The sequence below is a fragment of the Azolla caroliniana genome, unplaced genomic scaffold (assembly GCF_043228905.1).
Source record: "Azolla caroliniana isolate FFs.n. ecotype wild unplaced genomic scaffold, voAzoCaro1.0.p SCAF_5, whole genome shotgun sequence".
Taxonomy (NCBI): domain Eukaryota; kingdom Viridiplantae; phylum Streptophyta; class Polypodiopsida; order Salviniales; family Salviniaceae; genus Azolla; species Azolla caroliniana.
The window spans coordinates 7,770,339-7,787,863 of NW_028230440.1; the positions used below are offsets into that span (position 1 = coordinate 7,770,339).

Below are 17,525 nucleotides of genomic sequence, written 5' to 3' on the forward strand. Positions count from 1 at the left end.
ATATGTAATTCCTCATTTGGTCTCATAGGCCATATTTGCCTCTATATGTATATATATATAGAAAGAAAGAAAGAAAGAAAGATATATTAACATCTTTTAACAGGCCAAAATGGCAGAAAGAGAAAGAAAGAAAGATATATTAATGTCTTTTAAGAGGCCAAAATGGCCTATAAGACCAAATAAGAGATTACATACATACATACCTATATAGATATAGATACATATATATTCCACATACCTATATAGATATATATAGGTATTACAAAATGGCAGAAAGAAAGAAAGAAAGATATATTAACGTCTTTTAAGAGGCCAAAATGGCCTATAAGACCGAATAAGAGATTACATCTTAAATTTTTCTCGTCTTTGAGAACAAATCAAAATAAAGTAAATATTACACAGTAAATATAAAAGTAAATAAGATGAAAAGAAAAGAGACGAGAGAATCTGGTTTTTGGCACATGCGAGATTCTCAAGTTAGATATATTGTAGCTTTTGTCTCCGAAAGATCTCTATCATAGGTCGATCCAGAATGGAAATGTCTCCGAAGCGAGGGAAGCACCTACGATGGCGGGAGATAATGACTTTTATTTGTTGATGACAAGGGTGTTGAGGTCGTGGTCCATGGGGCCAGGGCCTACGTGCACGGCAAATTGCCATTGCCCGATCAATCGTAACCCCTTTGTTACATATATATTCCACATGGCTCACGCCCACATGAATCCACCTTTCTACTCAAAATATAAAGAAATGCATTTGATCCATTACAATTCTGGAAGGCTCAAGATCATGATGGATTGCTAGGTGAGCGCTCTATCTATGTCCATGACGTCTTGCTCCCATTGCTGGCACACATCCTTAATAGAGCTATGTGTAAAGGTTTCCTTACAAGCTGGACAAAACATACCATTGTGCCAATCTTCAAGAGTGGTAATTCCATGATGCCGAGAAATTATAGGACAATCATAATGCAGAGAGAGAGATATATACATACATACCTATATAGATATAGATACATATATATTCCACATGGCTCATGCCACATGAATCCACCTTTCTACTCAAAATATAAAGAAATGCATTTGATCCATTACAATTCTGGAAGGCTCAAGATCATGATGGATTGCTAGGTGAGCGCTCTATCTATGTCCATGACATCTTGCTCCCATTGCTGGCACACATCCTTAATAGAGCTATGTGTAAAGGTTTCCTTACAAGCTGGACAAAACATACCATTGTGCCAATCTTCAAGAGTGGTAATTCCATGATGCTGAGAAATTATAGGAAAATCATAATTAGCCATTCCTTGACTCAAGTATATGGCTAAATCCTAGGATCAGAATGAAGTATGGCCTCCGTTCAGTTTGACAGGCAGGCTTTTCAAAAGGGGTTCATAATTTTGCATCAAATATTGACCCTCGGAGCCCTTACAGAGGAGGGCACCCTAAACATTGTACTTCACTCTAAGCTCATGTTAGAAGCTTGAAGCCCTTGGCGTCATCTTATATATACAATCGGGAGTCTATGAAATGTTTGAATACGTGTCAAGAAGAATGTGATCTCCCATTAAGTTATTAGAGGCTGTGGCTACCACAATCAGAGTAAAACAAGGATGCCCACTATCACCACTGTTTGGTTTCTATGTCGAGGATCTATAATAACAAACAACTCTCAGCAATGGATATCTTTGCTCTTGCAATGATGAAAGCAAAATGCGATACGTGTTAGATATAATCAATGATCAGCCCCAAGTTGTAAATCTATCCCCATATGTGCTCTTAGAGTGCACATTTTGTGATAGCGCCCCAAATGAGGAGCGGCTAGTGTGCAACTCGACCATATGGGTCGATAAGGTGTTAATCTAGGAAACCGTAGATGCGTAGGACACAATATATTTAGGAAAGAGAGAAATAGATAAAAGGATTGGCTAATCAAGTCAGCTAGAATATTTTGTGGGCAAGTTACGATGTACTTAGTCTTGAAGTATGCGTCATTGACTTCAAGATAAGTATTATCTAGCACTAGCCTGTACCTAGGGAGTTGGGTCATATTAAATGACAAGTCAGTTGACAGAAAAGGAATATCTCCACTACTGTCAACTGACTTGCACATTTATACTAAGACCAAACATAGATTATAAGTCACTTTTCTCACACAGTGGTCAGATTGATCATTTGTCCCCACTAATTTTGTAGTGAGCCGGTCCATATCCTATCTAAGCTCTAAGGTGTGAGCGCATGGGAAAACTACCATTTTGAACTACTCTCATATGTAATAGAAATTCTGTTTTCATATATCCATCTCTGCAGTTGTAACTCTATATACCTATCTACTCGATTCTCAATATTTCTAATAATACGCAATGTGAATTGCCGAATTCGGATAATTATCAAGTCTTTGAACGTGACTTGCGCCGGGGGCTTGTCCAAGGGTACGTCTGCCTAAGCGTCCTCATGAACCCCATGCCTCTCCCACCATTTGTTGGGATGGAGTGGAGGGGATGATGACGTATTGCATTACATAGACAGATTTGGTGGTTCGTGATTGGCCATTACTTGGCTAAACTATATGGCTCGATTCTAGAATCAGAATTAAGTATATGGGCAGAGCGGAATGGCTGCCGTTCAATTGGACAGCCAGGCTTTCGGAAGGGGTTCACAACTTTGGATCACATATTCACCCTCCAGGCCCTTATTGAGGACGGAAGAGTCCAATAAGAGAATTTATTGCTGCTTTGTGGATTTCTGAAAAACCTTTGACATTGTGCCACGTGCTCGGTTTATGCAGGGGTTAGAAGCCCTTGGTTTTCCTACAGATATGCAATGGGTAATCTATGCACTCTATGAATCCGTGTCAGGAAAGTGCGATCTTCCAAGGGTTTGCCAGAGGCGGTGGCTAGCACAATCCGAAAGGATGCCCACTATCACCCACTCTCTTCGGTCTCTATATAGATGAGGTATCACATTACATAGAGAGATTTGGGGGTTTGGGAGTACGCCTAGCAGGTGTAGCTATACAAATATTACTATATGCTGATGATATTGTGCTGATTTCTGACTCTCCGGAGGGACTACAAAGACATCTAAATGCCTTAAAACTATTTTGTACGGACAAATGTTTATCAATCAACATGGATAAAACTAAAGTGATGGTGTTTAACACCACTCAAGCATGGTTAACAAGATCAGAACCGGAATTCGTCTTGGGAGACGAAAAGGTGGAATACACACACACCTACACATGCCTAGGAGTAATATTTGCAGGGCCTAGGTTCTCCTTACGGGAGGCTGCTTGTGCCCGACTTTCTCGTGGATATGCAGCCCTTGGTGCTTTCAAGAGACAATGTGCACATTTGCAGTTCCAAGGGCCACGAACTAAGCTATGGTTATTTGATACACTTGTCACAGCAACTCTTCTCTATGAAGTAGAAATGTGGGAACTGAGTCTTAACAAGGCAAATCATTGGAAAGATTTAGAGAGACCTTTAGTGTCAATGATTGCCCACATGATAAGGAGCAAAGCATCGGTATATTCTGGGCAGAGATGGGAGCAGCACCTATCATTACCGAGGCATAGTTTTTATCAGTGACATTTATATGACGTCTTTGGGAGCTCCCTAAACAAAGGTACCCAAGGTAGTTCATCGTCAAGACAACTGGCTAAAAATGGAGACATTTATTGTTGGTATGCTGAAATGCAGCAATGGTTCAAGTCACGTGGCATGAATATAGATGCACTACCCCCGTTCCAATATAGCTTGGACTGTCCCCATCTAAATGTGACCAAAGTGGAAAAGAATAGAGTGATCCGAACTGATATTATTAACTTGGAAAACAAGATAACATGGATCAGCCCCAAAATATCACTTGGTACGAAGATGGCCCACAATAAAACACTTCTTACACACATTGGAGGATGGATTCATCATTAGGCCACCTTATATGGACATGCATCTATCCTATGTACTGCGTAGTGTGATAGGGTAGCGACGAACTTCATCACATCAGTTACAGATCGAGGTAGGCAGATATACCCGACTACCTCTAGAAGAGAGAATTTGCCAATTGTGCCATCAAGGATCAGAATCCGAAGAACACTATGTTTGTTATTGTAGTGTCTTTTATGAAATCAGGGGGAGATACCATTGCCTCTTTAAACAAGGCTTTCGCCCACTACGCAAGGTAATAGAATATGAGGACCAATGGTGCCTAGGACTTTTCTTGCTAGAGCTCAAGAGACATCGAGAAAAGTTGTTGTCAATCACGGGATACACAAATGGGCTCCCGACCAGGACATAACAAAGGGGTTATAATTGATTGGGCAATAGCAATTTGCCGTGCACGTAGGCCTCGGCCCCATGGATTACGACCTCGACACCCTTGTCATCGACAGATAAAAGCCATTATCTGCCACCATCGCAGGTGCTTCCCTTGCTTCGGAGACCTTTCCATTTTGGATTGACCTATGCTAGAAATCTTTCGAAGACAAAAGCTACAATACACCTAACATGAGAATCTCACATGTACCGAAAACCAAATTCCCTCGTCTCTTTTTATCTTATATACTTATATATTTACGAAGTATTATTTACTTATTTTTTTTATTTGTTCTCAAAGACGAGACAACACTTAAGATGTAATCTCTTGTTTGGTCTAATAGGCCATTTTGGCCTCTTAAAAGAAATATATCTTTCTTTCTTTCTATCTATCTGATTGGAAAGAGATCTAATTACTTCATGGGCCAACACATAAACTCCTATGTTTTTGTGCATGGGCAGAAAAATAAAGAACTTGATGCAACAAAGGTCCACCAGTAAATTCCTTATACATGGTTTTGTTGATATTTCTTGCGATTCGCTCATGGTTTTGTTGATGTTTCTGGAGACCATCTTTTTGGACCTACAATTATACCTTTTGTCAATTCATTGATGTTTTGTTCATGGCCAGGAAAATAAACAACTTGAGGCAGCAGAGAGGTCCATCAGTAAATTCTTTGATATGCTTGAGAGGTTTGAAGATAATTTCTTTCTTATGTTTGCATAAATGTGTTAATAGTAGATGTATGTGCTTTTGTGTGTTGGAAGATTTTCCTCATTAATAATAGTCAATAAGGTAATCTTATAGTCAATCCTTGTTTTTAGATCGTTTAAGATATATCCTGAGGTCCTTCGGAGTACTTCGCATGAGCTTCAGTGGCCTACTGAAGCTCACAAGGTGGTAGGTATCTCCTGAGGTGCATCAGCTGAATTATACAGATAATGTGTTGAAAGCTATTTTCTTTCTGCAATTATATATTAACAAACTTGTGAACTGAATTTTCTCATCATGTGAAATTGTGCTCATGTAGTGTCGCTCAAAAATAGAAAGGTTACAACACCTTCTAAAAGGAGATGGATCAGAAAGTATCCCAAAGAATCCGGAAGCGCGTCGTCGATTACAATTTTTTGCAAATTCGCTATTTATGAATATGCCCAAGGCTAAATCTATTGAAACAATGAGATCCTTCAGGTATGTATTTGAACCTGAAGTTTTTCTTATTTTCTCCTGCAACCTCATTCTTGTCAGATTCTTCCTCTGATGTTTTCCCTGTTTCCAATCCGAGTTTTCCTTTCTTTCGGTAGTGTGATTACACCATTCTCTTCAGGGGATGTCATATACACAATTGAGCAGTTGAATAAACAAGAGGATGGCATTTCATTGCTATTTTATTTGCAAAAAGTTTTTCCAGGTGAATTACAACTTTATGATTCTAGGTTTTTTTTTAAAAAACGAATTCCTCCTGTTTCAGCGATTCATATTGTCATCCTCTTCTACACTAGTTGGAGGGACATACTGTTTACTATGTTTTTGAGACAAGTCTGCATTTCTTTGAACTTTTAATGTTTTTGACAAGTTAACGTAAAAACTATTTCTAAGAATTGAAATATGGCGTTTCGAAGATGCAAATAGAACTATCTTGATTTCTTTGTAGCAGAAAATGAGGCCATTTTTACCTGGCAACAAAGAAGTTTTAATCTATTTAAGATCTGTTGTTTCTGGAGTAGTTAACAAGAGTTTTTGGTAACTTAGAGCTAGTTATATTTATGTTAGTTTCTTTGTAAAGATGAGGCAATATTTTAAGGTGTAATCCTTCATTTGTTCTTGTTGGATATTTTGGCCTCTTAAAAGATGATAATATCTTTATTTCTTTGTATTAATCTGATGGACTGAAAGATATCTGCATTAATACTGCTGCTTTGGTTTTGATTCTTCAAAATTGTACTGAAATCAAATGATCTAGAATGTATGGCTGTCCTAGAGCTGAAGTGTTCTATATAAAACTATTGAGCCAAAACCACTGTAAACTGTTTTTTTTGCTTTTAGATGATTGGAAAAACTTTTTGGAAAAACTGAAAATGAAAGAGGATATATTGATGATGAGAGTGAATGAAGATAAGACTTTGCAAGTAGCTTTGAAATTACGTTTGTGGGCCTCCTACCGTGGGCAGACATTAGCAAGGACAGGTTTACAAATGATTTATTGTTTTTTGCTGTAGCATTAAATGCTCTTAGAATTCTAGCCAATTTAAATGAATGCCACCTTTATACAGTTCGGGGAATGATGTACTATCACAAGGCCCTTCAAGTACAAAGACTTGTAGAGATTTCAGCTTCTGAAGGTTGGTACAAAGAAATGTATTGGCCTATATATATAATACTGTAAGAGGTAATGACAGTACAAAATTTCATTCATGTTAATTCTTTTGCATAAAAAAATATTGCATCAATCAAGATGTAGGTAGATATTACATCTACAACAGTTTTTTCATATGCATCCATCTGGTCATCTTGACAGGCTGCATGTTTATAAAATGCAGATAAGGCTGCTAAAAGTGATCAAAATGCAGATAAGATTACTAAAAGCGATGGAGATCCCAGATCACAGAGGGATCAGGTGCATGCAAACTTGAAGTTTACCTATATTGTGACATGTGAGATAAGCATGCAACAAGAACAACAAAAACAACAGAAACGGGATATTCTCTATCTGTTAAAGACGTATGAAATACGCTGTATTTTTACATGTATTTTTTAAGGATATAACTTCTTGTCGAACCATCTATCAATTATCCTTGCTGCAGGAATAAAGCATTACGAGTGGCATATATACACATGTCTGACCGGAAAGAATATTTCTCAAAGCTTATTAAAGCCAATGTTAATGGCATAGAAGAAGTAAGCTTACAGTCCGCAATCGTATTAATCACTTCAATCAATTTTTGAAACTAATCAATGGATAAAATTTAGAACTCTTTATTCAATGAAAGCAATGCTCCATTTGAAATCTTCTGCCCACACCAAACTGAGTTATATGAAATCATATACGTCCATCATGTGTTTCCTCTTCTGTAATCTTTTAGCATTTTTCAGTATTACACTCCTCAACAGATGCTAGAACTATTCCAAGAGGCATCTTTTGTAAAATCTTAACTAATGGAAACAATACTATGATTGTTCAGTTAAGTTACCCTGTCTAGATATTATGTCAAAGTTAACATGTTAAACATACAATCTTCTAGAGGTTTGAGCATATTTGGTGTACTATGTATTATCAATTAAAGAATTGTTTACCTGTGTTTGACATTCTAAAGTAATTTCCAGGAAATCTACAAAATAAAACTCCCTGGGGATCCATGGTTGGGTGAACGAAAATCCGAGAACCAAAACCATGCTATCATATTCACACGTGGTGATGCACTCCAAAGCACTGCTGCTGACCAGGTGCAACTTTAGAGCACATTTATAATTAAGAGTTTGAATTAGCATTTTGTAAAGAAAGCTGCCACTTTGGTGCACAACACATGTTTACAATGTGTAATAGCTGTTGCATGATAGTTGAGAAATGGGTTCATTGTCATAAAATAAACAAAAAGGCATAGCTTGAAATTATGTGAACTTTAGAGCACATTTATAATTAAGAGTTGGAATTAGCATTTTGTAAAGAAAGCTGGTACTTTTGTGCACAACATGTTTGCAATGTGTGCTAGCTGTAGCCAGGTACTTAAGGAATGGGTCCACTGTCATAAAATAAAAAGAAGGCATTGCTTGAAATAATGTGATCTTTGAATCTCTTATCCCTTTTCCAAGGTATTAGTTTTGAAAAGTTGACATGGTTCCTGTCATGTTTTATATGGTTCCGTACATTACTGTCTCTTACTATAGGACAACTATTTTGAAGAAGCGTTAAAGATGCGGAATCTGCTCGAGGAGTTCAGTTGCAAACAGGGGTTATGTCCTCCATCAATCCTTGGAGTTCGAGCGCATGTGTTTACGGGAAGGTGGGTCCATTGTACTTAATATATTCACTCTAGTTTACAGTTTCGTAAGGCACATGTATTGTTATGTATTAAGACCAGATCCCCCAATGACTGCTCTTCCACTGGTTCCTACTTCCAGTGTCTCGTCCATTGCATGGTTCATGTCAAATCAGGAGGAATGTTGGGCTACTCTTGGCCAGAGAGTTCTTGCTAATCCTCTAAGGTATATTCACAATAGGCTGCAGAATTTACTCAAATATCTATATTGACAGGCAATTTATGAACCTAATAGGGTACGAATGCACTATGGAGATGGTGATATCTTCGATAGGATTTTCCATATAACTAGAGGAGGAATAAGTAAAGCATCTAGAGGCATCAATACCAGTGAAGATATTTTTGCAGGTTTCCTTTTACCCTCTTGAGTAGTAACTGAATGAATATATAGAGCCAAACTTTATATCTGAATGAATATTTTTCTTTATTGATGTAGGATACAACTCAATTCTCAGAAATGGAAGCATCACTCATCACGAATATATCCAGGTCAATTCAGTGTCTTCTCAATTAGTAAATTCATTAAGTATCAATGCAAAGGCCAAGAAAATGTTCTCCATTATCCTCCTTAATTACTTATATGTATGTGGAATGCTCAAATATATGTACTTGCATTTGGACAAATATAAGTGATAACAGCGGGTGCCTATTTCCGTTTTCATTGACAATGAGTAACATCATCCCCTCTATGTACCCACCCTCAAGCACACCTGTTATTCCATACAGAGGATAATTGATGGTGGCGAAGAAAGAAATGTTTACTTTCTTAAGAGGCCAAACTGGCCTGTAAGACAACTTAAAATGTTCTCTTGTCTCTCAGAATCAACAAAAACCAAAATAAATATAATTAAGTTACTCATAAACAATAGAATACCTCCTAAACATTCGCAAGGTTGGCAACCCATGTAGCCTTGAACATGATCCCAGTATGAACACAAAAGTGGGTCCCTAAGAATGCAAATTTTGCTATTGGTATGTTCAATAGCGGTTGTAGCTAAACAACACTTTAAGACCACTGGTGCTGCCGAAAAACAAAGTCGGTTGACCTTAGAAAGCATGATCAGCGAACCAACATGACACAACCTCCCCTGAGAAGAACTACACTCAATCTTCCAAGAGTCCCACCAGAGGGTCACTTTCGGATGTTACTTTTACTCCTGTCCGGATATATTTGCTTTCTACCCCTATTTCCTCCAACATAAATTGGATATTTCAGGAAGTGCGCCTCACAACCCTTTCCAGCTGTTTTCCCCCTCCCAACGGCAGGTTCTCACACATTACTCACCCATCCGCCACTGGAAACACCATGAAGATGCTTCCCGTCTGACTTGCATGTGGTTCAGACTATGATTATGGAGATTCGGTAATTGGGTTTAATCAATAAACCCACGGTCACTTCGATCCGACAAAACTATCGATTACAGAAATCCAAGTTTACTTCGTCGATTTGTTAGCGTGCTCAGTAGGTCTAATTCCTACTGTATTTTTCGGAATGCACAAGAGTTGTTGAAGCTAGTGTATTGGAAGATCAAAGGGCAGAAGAATTGTAAATGCTTTACTGGTCGCTAAGATTCTCACTACGCGTTCCATTTATTTACAGATATCGATAGGGTTTCTTTGTGCACGCAGTACAAAGATGAATCGAGTATTTCAGAATAGCCCCTGGTTGAACTAGGATGCCTGACGTCCCTTTTAAGAAGGAAATATGTGCAGATGTGGCTGGCTACCCACGCTCTCACATGAGATGCCGATGGTCACCCAACCCAATCCACTAGCCATTGATTCCCACACCTGCCAACTACGAGCTTGCATGTCAAAGAAACGCTGGAACGACCTTTGAAGATGCAAGTTCTAGGAATTGGCAATGGCTTGGCTCAAGCCTAAACCGAACCATCAAATCGCGGTTTGGCGGTTCTGTTCGGTTCGGTTTAGACTTGAGCTTCCTTAACCGGTTTGAACTTGGTTTGGGATTGCTCTAACCAGTTACCAAGCCGGTTAAGGCTTAATCGGCTTGTCCAAACCGGTTTAGAAACCGGTCCGGTCCAGGTTTGGAAACCCCCAAACTGCAAACCGTTGCCGATTCCTAGATGCAACGCTGACAGAGCGCCAAAGCCCTTCATGCCACCACGCTGACGACTGCAATCACAGTGCTACTAAACCTCGAAGTTCATTCTGGAGCATTTCAAGACACGATGGACGCTATCACCACTGTCTATGCCAGACTTGATGCACTTTCTTGGGCCAGTGCTGAATATTAACATCAGGTACAGCGCCTCATGCGACAAAATGCTGAACTCTCTGCCCAACTCAAGGCTGCCAAGAGCGAGTCCACTGCCCACACATGTGCCTACAAAACTGCAATGAGTTTGTGAAATTCCCTTGCTAACCAATTGGCCGAATCAGAGTTAGACTGCCACAGACGTTTAGAAGAAGCCCTGCATACCACCACCATGCAATGGCATACACAAAGCAGGCTACCTACTCATGCCGAACTCAGTGCCACTTTTGTGCAGTTTACTGAAACCTTTCAACAAGAGGAGACCCTGCACACTGAGCACCCTGCCCAGCTTGAGGCGAAACTAACAACTATGGAAGTGAGCCACAGACCACAACTCACAAACTCAACCAGGGATTTGATCATCTTAGTGGAATCCTCCCTACAGGGATTTAAGACCCTGAGGACGTCTAATGATAATGTTCTATGTACGAAGCCAGGGGGACACCAATCGAGCAGCTGCCTATTATACTCTTCCTACACTAGATACATGTGAGTCAAGTTGCACAAGGAAACCAGTCACAAAGATAGAAACATATAAGCAAGAGGCAAGAAGAATGAGAGGAGCTGCACAAAAATCTGGTTTTATAGTGATGTGAAACGAGCAGATGGGTTTATCCTTGTCATAGTGTTGATCATCATCTCTCCCCAAAGTGTTGTGGATGACGAAGTCAATCAGACCATCAGTAATAGTGTCAATTGCCTTTCAAGCTATGAAAAGTCTATGTACAAGCATAAAACCAAACCTGAAATATGTAACATGTGCATGCATGCAATTGTTTTTAACTGAATAAAATGGTTGTTATTTCAGGTTGGGAAAGGTTGTTCTGTGGGCTTGAACCAAATAGCTATGTTTCAAGGAAAAGTAGCTTGTGGAAATGGTGAACAAAGTTTGAGCAGAGACATGTATAGACTGGGGCAGCTTTTTGACTTTTTCCGGATGATGTCCTTTTATATCTCATCTATAGGCTTCTATGTATGCTGCATGGTAATGCGATATCTTTGTCTATTATGTCGTAAACTATGAAATTCCTTAAGCATGACTTCGAGACTGATTTACAGATGATGGTGCTTACTGTTTACGTCTTTCTTTATGGGAGAGCTTACTTGGTCAGTTCTTCAATTTACATTTCACTTATTCAGTGCATGATTCTTATGGTGTTTTCACTTGACATTTGAGTTATTGTCTTACTCTTAGGCTTTTTCTGGAATTGGAAGATACCTCAAAAGTGACACTGCAAGCCCTGCTACTGATACTGCTCTGGAAACGGAGTTTCTATTTCAGATAGGTGCCATTGCCATAATACCAATTGTCACAGTGCACATACTTGAAGAGGGTGTTTTTAAGGTCGTATAAGCATAAGATTATGTCATTTATACAGGATCCAATATTATGTTTCTGATTGTCTTCGTTCATGTAGGCCTTGGTAAATTTTATAACAATGCAACTTCAACTGTATTCAGTATTCTACGCTTTCTTGTTGGGCACATGTACACACTATTTTGCGAGAGCTATTTTGCATGGAGCTGCCAAGGTATCTGCAGATCATTTATGTCTATAGTTCAAAGCTAATCTCTAGTAAAATTTTATAATTCTTCACTGAGAATCAACAAATAAACTGCAGAACCAGGAAACAGGAAGGGGTTTTGTGGTTCAACACACCCGATTTGCTGAAAATTATCGCTTATATTCCCGAAGCCATTTTGTAAAAGGGTAAAATGTTGTTTACCTATCCATCAGAACCAGCAACAAGAATTTGTAAATAAATGAAAAGAATGTAAACACTTAACTATAGTAACGATCTGAATATTATATCAGATCCCTAGAGATATAGTGCATGTAATTGTATACATTTGAATACCTTGTATCTGTACATTTTTGCAAATATTGTCATCAATACCACATGTCCTTTGCCATTTCAGACTAGAAATTTTGATGCTCTTGCTGGTTAACATCATATATGGATTTGAGAAAACAAGAAGCAGCTATATTATTCTGAGTTTAGCGAGTTGGTTTCTGGCAGTATCTTGGCTTTTTGCCCCATTTCTTTTCAACCCTGCTGGTTTCGAATGGCAAAAGTATATTTTTCTCAGATTAGATTATCTAAAGGTTTGAAAGAAGAATGAGATTTGTTGACTTTATTGTAGTTCTCATAGTCTCTTTACGCCAACTGACCAGGACGGTTGAAGATTTTGCTGATTGGACAAACTGGATTTTATACAAGAGTGGCATAGGAGTGGATGTTAGAGAGAGCTGGGAAACATGGTGGAATAATGAGCAGGTGAAGAAGATAAATGGAAAACTACACTACTGATTTCCAGCCTTTGAGATTGTGGCATACTCTGTTTGTACGAAGCTTTGACTCCTGGACAAGATGATTATTGCATTACAAACAACCAAACTTAATAATAATCGATTCACATTTTGTACCATATATCCCAAAATTTACTATGTGACAGGCAAGTTTCAGGCTCTGAAACCAATAGCACAGTGAATCATAACACATTTCAATTCCTAAGAACCAACCATAGAGCGACACCAGCCACACTAGTGCTGTTACTGATGTTTTTGTTATTTTTCTTATGAAGAAGTTTCCTTTGAATGGTTCTTGAGACGATATTTCTGAACTCACTCCAAGCTTCTTTGTCCATCTTATTTGCGTGCAGCTCCTTGCACTGACAACATCTAAATTATACAATGTCTTTGTGATGCATAAAATTAATATTTTACAGTTTATGTAAATATTTAAACTCTCACCATGCTGAAGAAGTTGATCAAACTGTTAATAATCTTTCTTCTTTTCCTAGTTCAAATATATTAATGGCTCTAAGATCAATCAACATATAGTCAAACTTAGTTCATGGTTTTTATTTGAAAGATGACCTTGCCAAAACTACAACTTTTCTTTAGTTTCTTTTAGTTTTTTGCATTGTAAAGTTGCACTGCATCACATATTATTGTGCCATTTATACTTTGTACTTATCCAACTTTATGCTATTTGTGTTCAAAACCAATACTGCAGGAGCATGTTCACAGTTGCGGTGGAAGAATTGTGGAGTCCATATTATGCTTGCGGTTCTTCTTCTTCCAATATGGTGTGGTCTATCAACTACATGTTGTAAATGGAAATACTAACCTACTTGTAAGTGTGATTCAACATTTTGCAATCCATTTGAGATTTATGGCAGATTGTGAATGTCACTATGGAACTTTGTAGGTGTATGCTTATTCGTGGCTGATATTTTTCATAATTCTTATTATTTCAAAGGTTTGGAAACCTCTCTTTCCTAATGTGTAAAATATTATATGGTTACCTCTTCCTAATTTTATTTTAACAATTCCCAGGTTTTTACAGTCAGTCAAAAGATGTCTGTTAATGTTCAACTGTTCCTACGTCTAGTACAGGGAATATTATCTATGCTTTTGGTTCTCACAATAATTCTTTTGGTCATATTTACGAGCATTTCGATCAGTGATATATTTGCCCTTTTGTTGGCGTTCATTCCAACAGGCTGGGCTATTATTTCTGTAAGATTCTCTCCTCTTTTTCTTTTGTTTTTTCATGCTTATAGAAGAAACAAATGGAACAATGAGATTGCATATCATAGATACCCAAACAGAGCTGCTTTTAATATCAGATGATGCAACCACTTCTCTTTGTGTGGATATCAGAAGTTTTTTATAATTTAAAGAATGGTTCATGTATTTAATTAACATTATCTACTCACACCTGAGACTCTCAGTGTAGTTTTCTGTCTTACTCTTTTATTCTTGTTGAGGTAATGAAAGGGGTGTCGAGATCTTGTGTGTGTACTTTGTTGTGACATACAGATTGCTATTTTATGGAAACCACTGATGAAGAGATTAGGTGTATGGAGGCACGTGCGAAAAATGGCTAATTTCTATGATGCAGTGATGGGGATGTTATTATTCATTCCTCTGGTGCTCTTGTCATGGTTTCCCTTCATTTCCACTTTTCAGACACGCATTGTGTTCAATCAAGCCTTCAGCCGGGGGATGGAGATATCCCTCATCCTTGGTGGTGAGCAAGTTGCACCCCCATCTCCTCGGATTCCCAGGACACCTAAATCCTCAGCGTCATCCAGAAACCATGCCAAACTCCAGTGATCAAATTCTCCTCATTTTACTGAAGTTCAAATCATCACAAACTTTGCTAATGTGAAACCCCATTACCTCTATTAATCAAGTCCCACACACCTTAAACTTATACACACCCGTATGGAACTCGCATCATCAAGCTGTTCTATTATACCAGGGTTCAAATCTAGTCAAACTGTCCTGTACACAACTCAAAATTATCAATTTGGATCTCATATGAAAGAATCATGCTGAGGACATATTCCTTGGTTTTGTATTTCTGGAAGTTTGTATTAAATATTCAAGAATTATAGTGACAAATTACAATATATAAAAGAGAATGACAATGCTCGATGGAGTAAAATTTTCCATCTTTAAAAGAATATTCTGGGGATTGCCAGTTCTTTTATCTCCAGAACATGTGGTGGCATGTTTTACCACTCTTGCTCTGATTAAAAGATGTTGCATATTTTCTGATCATAATGTGTGACACAACAAATGTGGCGATTCATCAGTTACGGGTACTTGGAAATTGGACCATATATATTTTTTTAGCTAATGGTTTTTTAGCTTGCATATATTTATCTTTACTTCAACTTAAATATAAATTTTCTGGTCTAAAGCCTACACGCAATCATTCCTTGGATTTCAGATTTCAGTAGGAGCAATATATGACCACTCATATTGGAAATTTGTGCAAAAAGGAATATGGCCGAAGATGGAAACCTAATCTAAACAAGTAAAGAGTGTAGAGAAAAATTAGAAAAGATATGTCGGTTGAAACTCGGTTCCATGATCCTCTTTCGGCCCACCCTATGGAAATTTTGATTTTGGTAAAAATTCTAGGCTTTGTATTCGCACAGGGGAAATGTATAATTTTGGCATTCGTATAATGCTTAACTTGGCCCTACATTTAAGACCACACTTGTGAATAAATGTGAATGCAACCTTAGTGTTCTACACATAGGTTCATACATAATTTGGGCTATTACATTGATATGAAACATAATACAATTTTATGGATGCAACTTATAAACTCGTGCATTTCTTTATCCAAGGTAGAGCATTGTATCAAAGTGTGATACTCAAACTCCCAAACTTGTGGTAAAGAATGCACAGTTGGTTACTCTCATCACTTCTACCCCAACCCCTCATCTTACATTGTAGTGAATGTGAGCTAAGAAGTCACATGAAAGCAATGGTTTGGATGGCAAACAATGGATGGGTTCTAATTTTCCTATGTCATGATATATTAGCATTGCAAAATGACTTATTCATAAAGTAATCTAATGATGCATTATGAAGTAATTGCATTGCATTCCATTTTCTAAACCATTTTCCATATCTTTCACCCAACAAGAACACAAAAGTTTGTTTTATTTTATTTTATTTTTGATTGCTTCCTATGTGATTCTAGGAAGTTGATGCGAGGGACTTTTTCAAACTTTAAGCATGTATTCACCAACCTTTTCCATGGCCATGAATGATCTCAATGGGAAGTGATCCCATCTCAAGAAGTTGAAGAGTGTGTAGCATTTGTTTCTTGACTCAAAGAAACTTTGTGAGAAAATGCATTTGGATATTTTTTTACGATTTCCAAGTAGACTTAGGGATGTTATTGGCCCATACTTCCACCCCCCATAAAGAAGCATTGGTCTCAACCAAGTGTCTAAAATGTATTTCTTAAAGACCCAACACTTATATTCTCCATGATTGTATGTGTTTGTATCTTTGATTGTATGATGGTTTGCTAGTTGCGTGCACATTATTTTCTTTTCTGCCTTTATACAAACATTTGATCCAATTTGTAGTCCAATCATAGGGCATCCCATGTTGCAATGCATGATTAAACATTCACTTATCCATGCATGCACTTCCTTTCCCATCCATTTGAGTGTTTTGACCTTTAGATATTGAAGATCTCTTGCCTTTCAAGATGCCAATTTCTTAATCCCTATGCATACATTTTCAATTGTAAACAAAGGAAGCATATATGAAAGACAACTATAAAAGATCATCTTTTTGGCAATTGGCAACTCATATAAATTCTATGCCACATTCCACATTGCATGGGATTCCATTGTAATCCCAATAGCATAGTTGTAGAAAAAGTGAATTAGTCGCAAAGATGTCCCTATTTGTTTTTCATCTTAACCACATTTTTCAAATTTTCTTCGCGTGATTTACAATGGGCCTGTTGTTGTGAGATATAAGTATGATCTTCACTCACAAATCATTGTGTACCTTTGAGGTTCTCCCAACTATTTTCAATTGTGATTCTTCGCTTTGTATCGTTGACCATTGTGCATACAATAGGCCTTTCTTTGAATTAGCAATGCCTTATTTAATTCCCAACTTAGTATGACCCGTACATATTCACATACCCTAGTGCATACTAAAGAATTTAACAATGACCTTGCCAAGGGATGCAAGTATTTCCATGCTCTCACTCCCATAGATTACAATGTTTTTCAATCTTCATTCGCATTCTTTCAATTTTTGGACATTGTTTTCTTGATTCATCAAATGCATTAATAGTTCAAGAGTTACAAGATGAATCCCCAACACATGCATTAACCTATGACTTTGCTTTGCATATATTTTTCATCTCTCACATACCGCCTCATCATATCCATTATTTTCATCATTTGTTGCTTCCTTTTACCTCAATATTGATTAAGCTCTCATTTGTTTTCAATTAGAAGCTTTCTTACATTCTTGAATCTTATCCTTAAGTTTGGCAATTGTTTGCTTAAGATTATCGTTCTTAATAACAATGGTTTGTAGTTTTGCATTCT

The 17,525-nt window shown here is 37.7% G+C and overlaps 1 protein-coding gene and 1 long non-coding RNA gene across 2 annotated transcripts in view; one reads left to right on the forward strand and one right to left on the reverse strand.

Moving 5' to 3' along the window:
• LOC147864015 (callose synthase 9-like) overlaps positions 1-15,169 on the forward strand; it is a 32,300-nt gene extending 17,131 nt beyond the window's left edge. The window contains exons 17-40 of the mRNA XM_087319641.1: positions 4,947-5,008; positions 5,141-5,216; positions 5,347-5,507; positions 5,621-5,727; positions 6,363-6,503; positions 6,590-6,658; positions 6,857-7,037; positions 7,121-7,214; positions 7,641-7,760; positions 8,202-8,317; positions 8,436-8,519; positions 8,589-8,701; positions 8,790-8,842; positions 11,440-11,616; positions 11,691-11,738; positions 11,827-11,976; positions 12,050-12,163; positions 12,254-12,342; positions 12,552-12,707; positions 12,808-12,910; positions 13,652-13,771; positions 13,847-13,897; positions 13,975-14,157; positions 14,461-15,169. Of these exons, the coding sequence (XP_087175767.1) occupies positions 4,947-5,008; positions 5,141-5,216; positions 5,347-5,507; positions 5,621-5,727; positions 6,363-6,503; positions 6,590-6,658; positions 6,857-7,037; positions 7,121-7,214; positions 7,641-7,760; positions 8,202-8,317; positions 8,436-8,519; positions 8,589-8,701; positions 8,790-8,842; positions 11,440-11,616; positions 11,691-11,738; positions 11,827-11,976; positions 12,050-12,163; positions 12,254-12,342; positions 12,552-12,707; positions 12,808-12,910; positions 13,652-13,771; positions 13,847-13,897; positions 13,975-14,157; positions 14,461-14,757 (2,865 nt within the window). The 3' untranslated portion in view covers positions 14,758-15,169. The remainder of the gene's footprint in view (positions 1-4,946; positions 5,009-5,140; positions 5,217-5,346; positions 5,508-5,620; positions 5,728-6,362; positions 6,504-6,589; positions 6,659-6,856; positions 7,038-7,120; positions 7,215-7,640; positions 7,761-8,201; positions 8,318-8,435; positions 8,520-8,588; positions 8,702-8,789; positions 8,843-11,439; positions 11,617-11,690; positions 11,739-11,826; positions 11,977-12,049; positions 12,164-12,253; positions 12,343-12,551; positions 12,708-12,807; positions 12,911-13,651; positions 13,772-13,846; positions 13,898-13,974; positions 14,158-14,460) is intronic.
• On the reverse strand, positions 12,673-14,574 carry LOC147864017 (uncharacterized). Its single transcript, XR_015529800.1, has 2 exons — positions 14,444-14,574; positions 12,673-13,314 (listed from the first exon to the last, which is right to left on the reverse strand). It is a non-coding gene; the product is annotated as an uncharacterized LOC147864017 (long non-coding RNA).
• Positions 15,170-17,525: the final 2,356 nt, after the last annotated feature.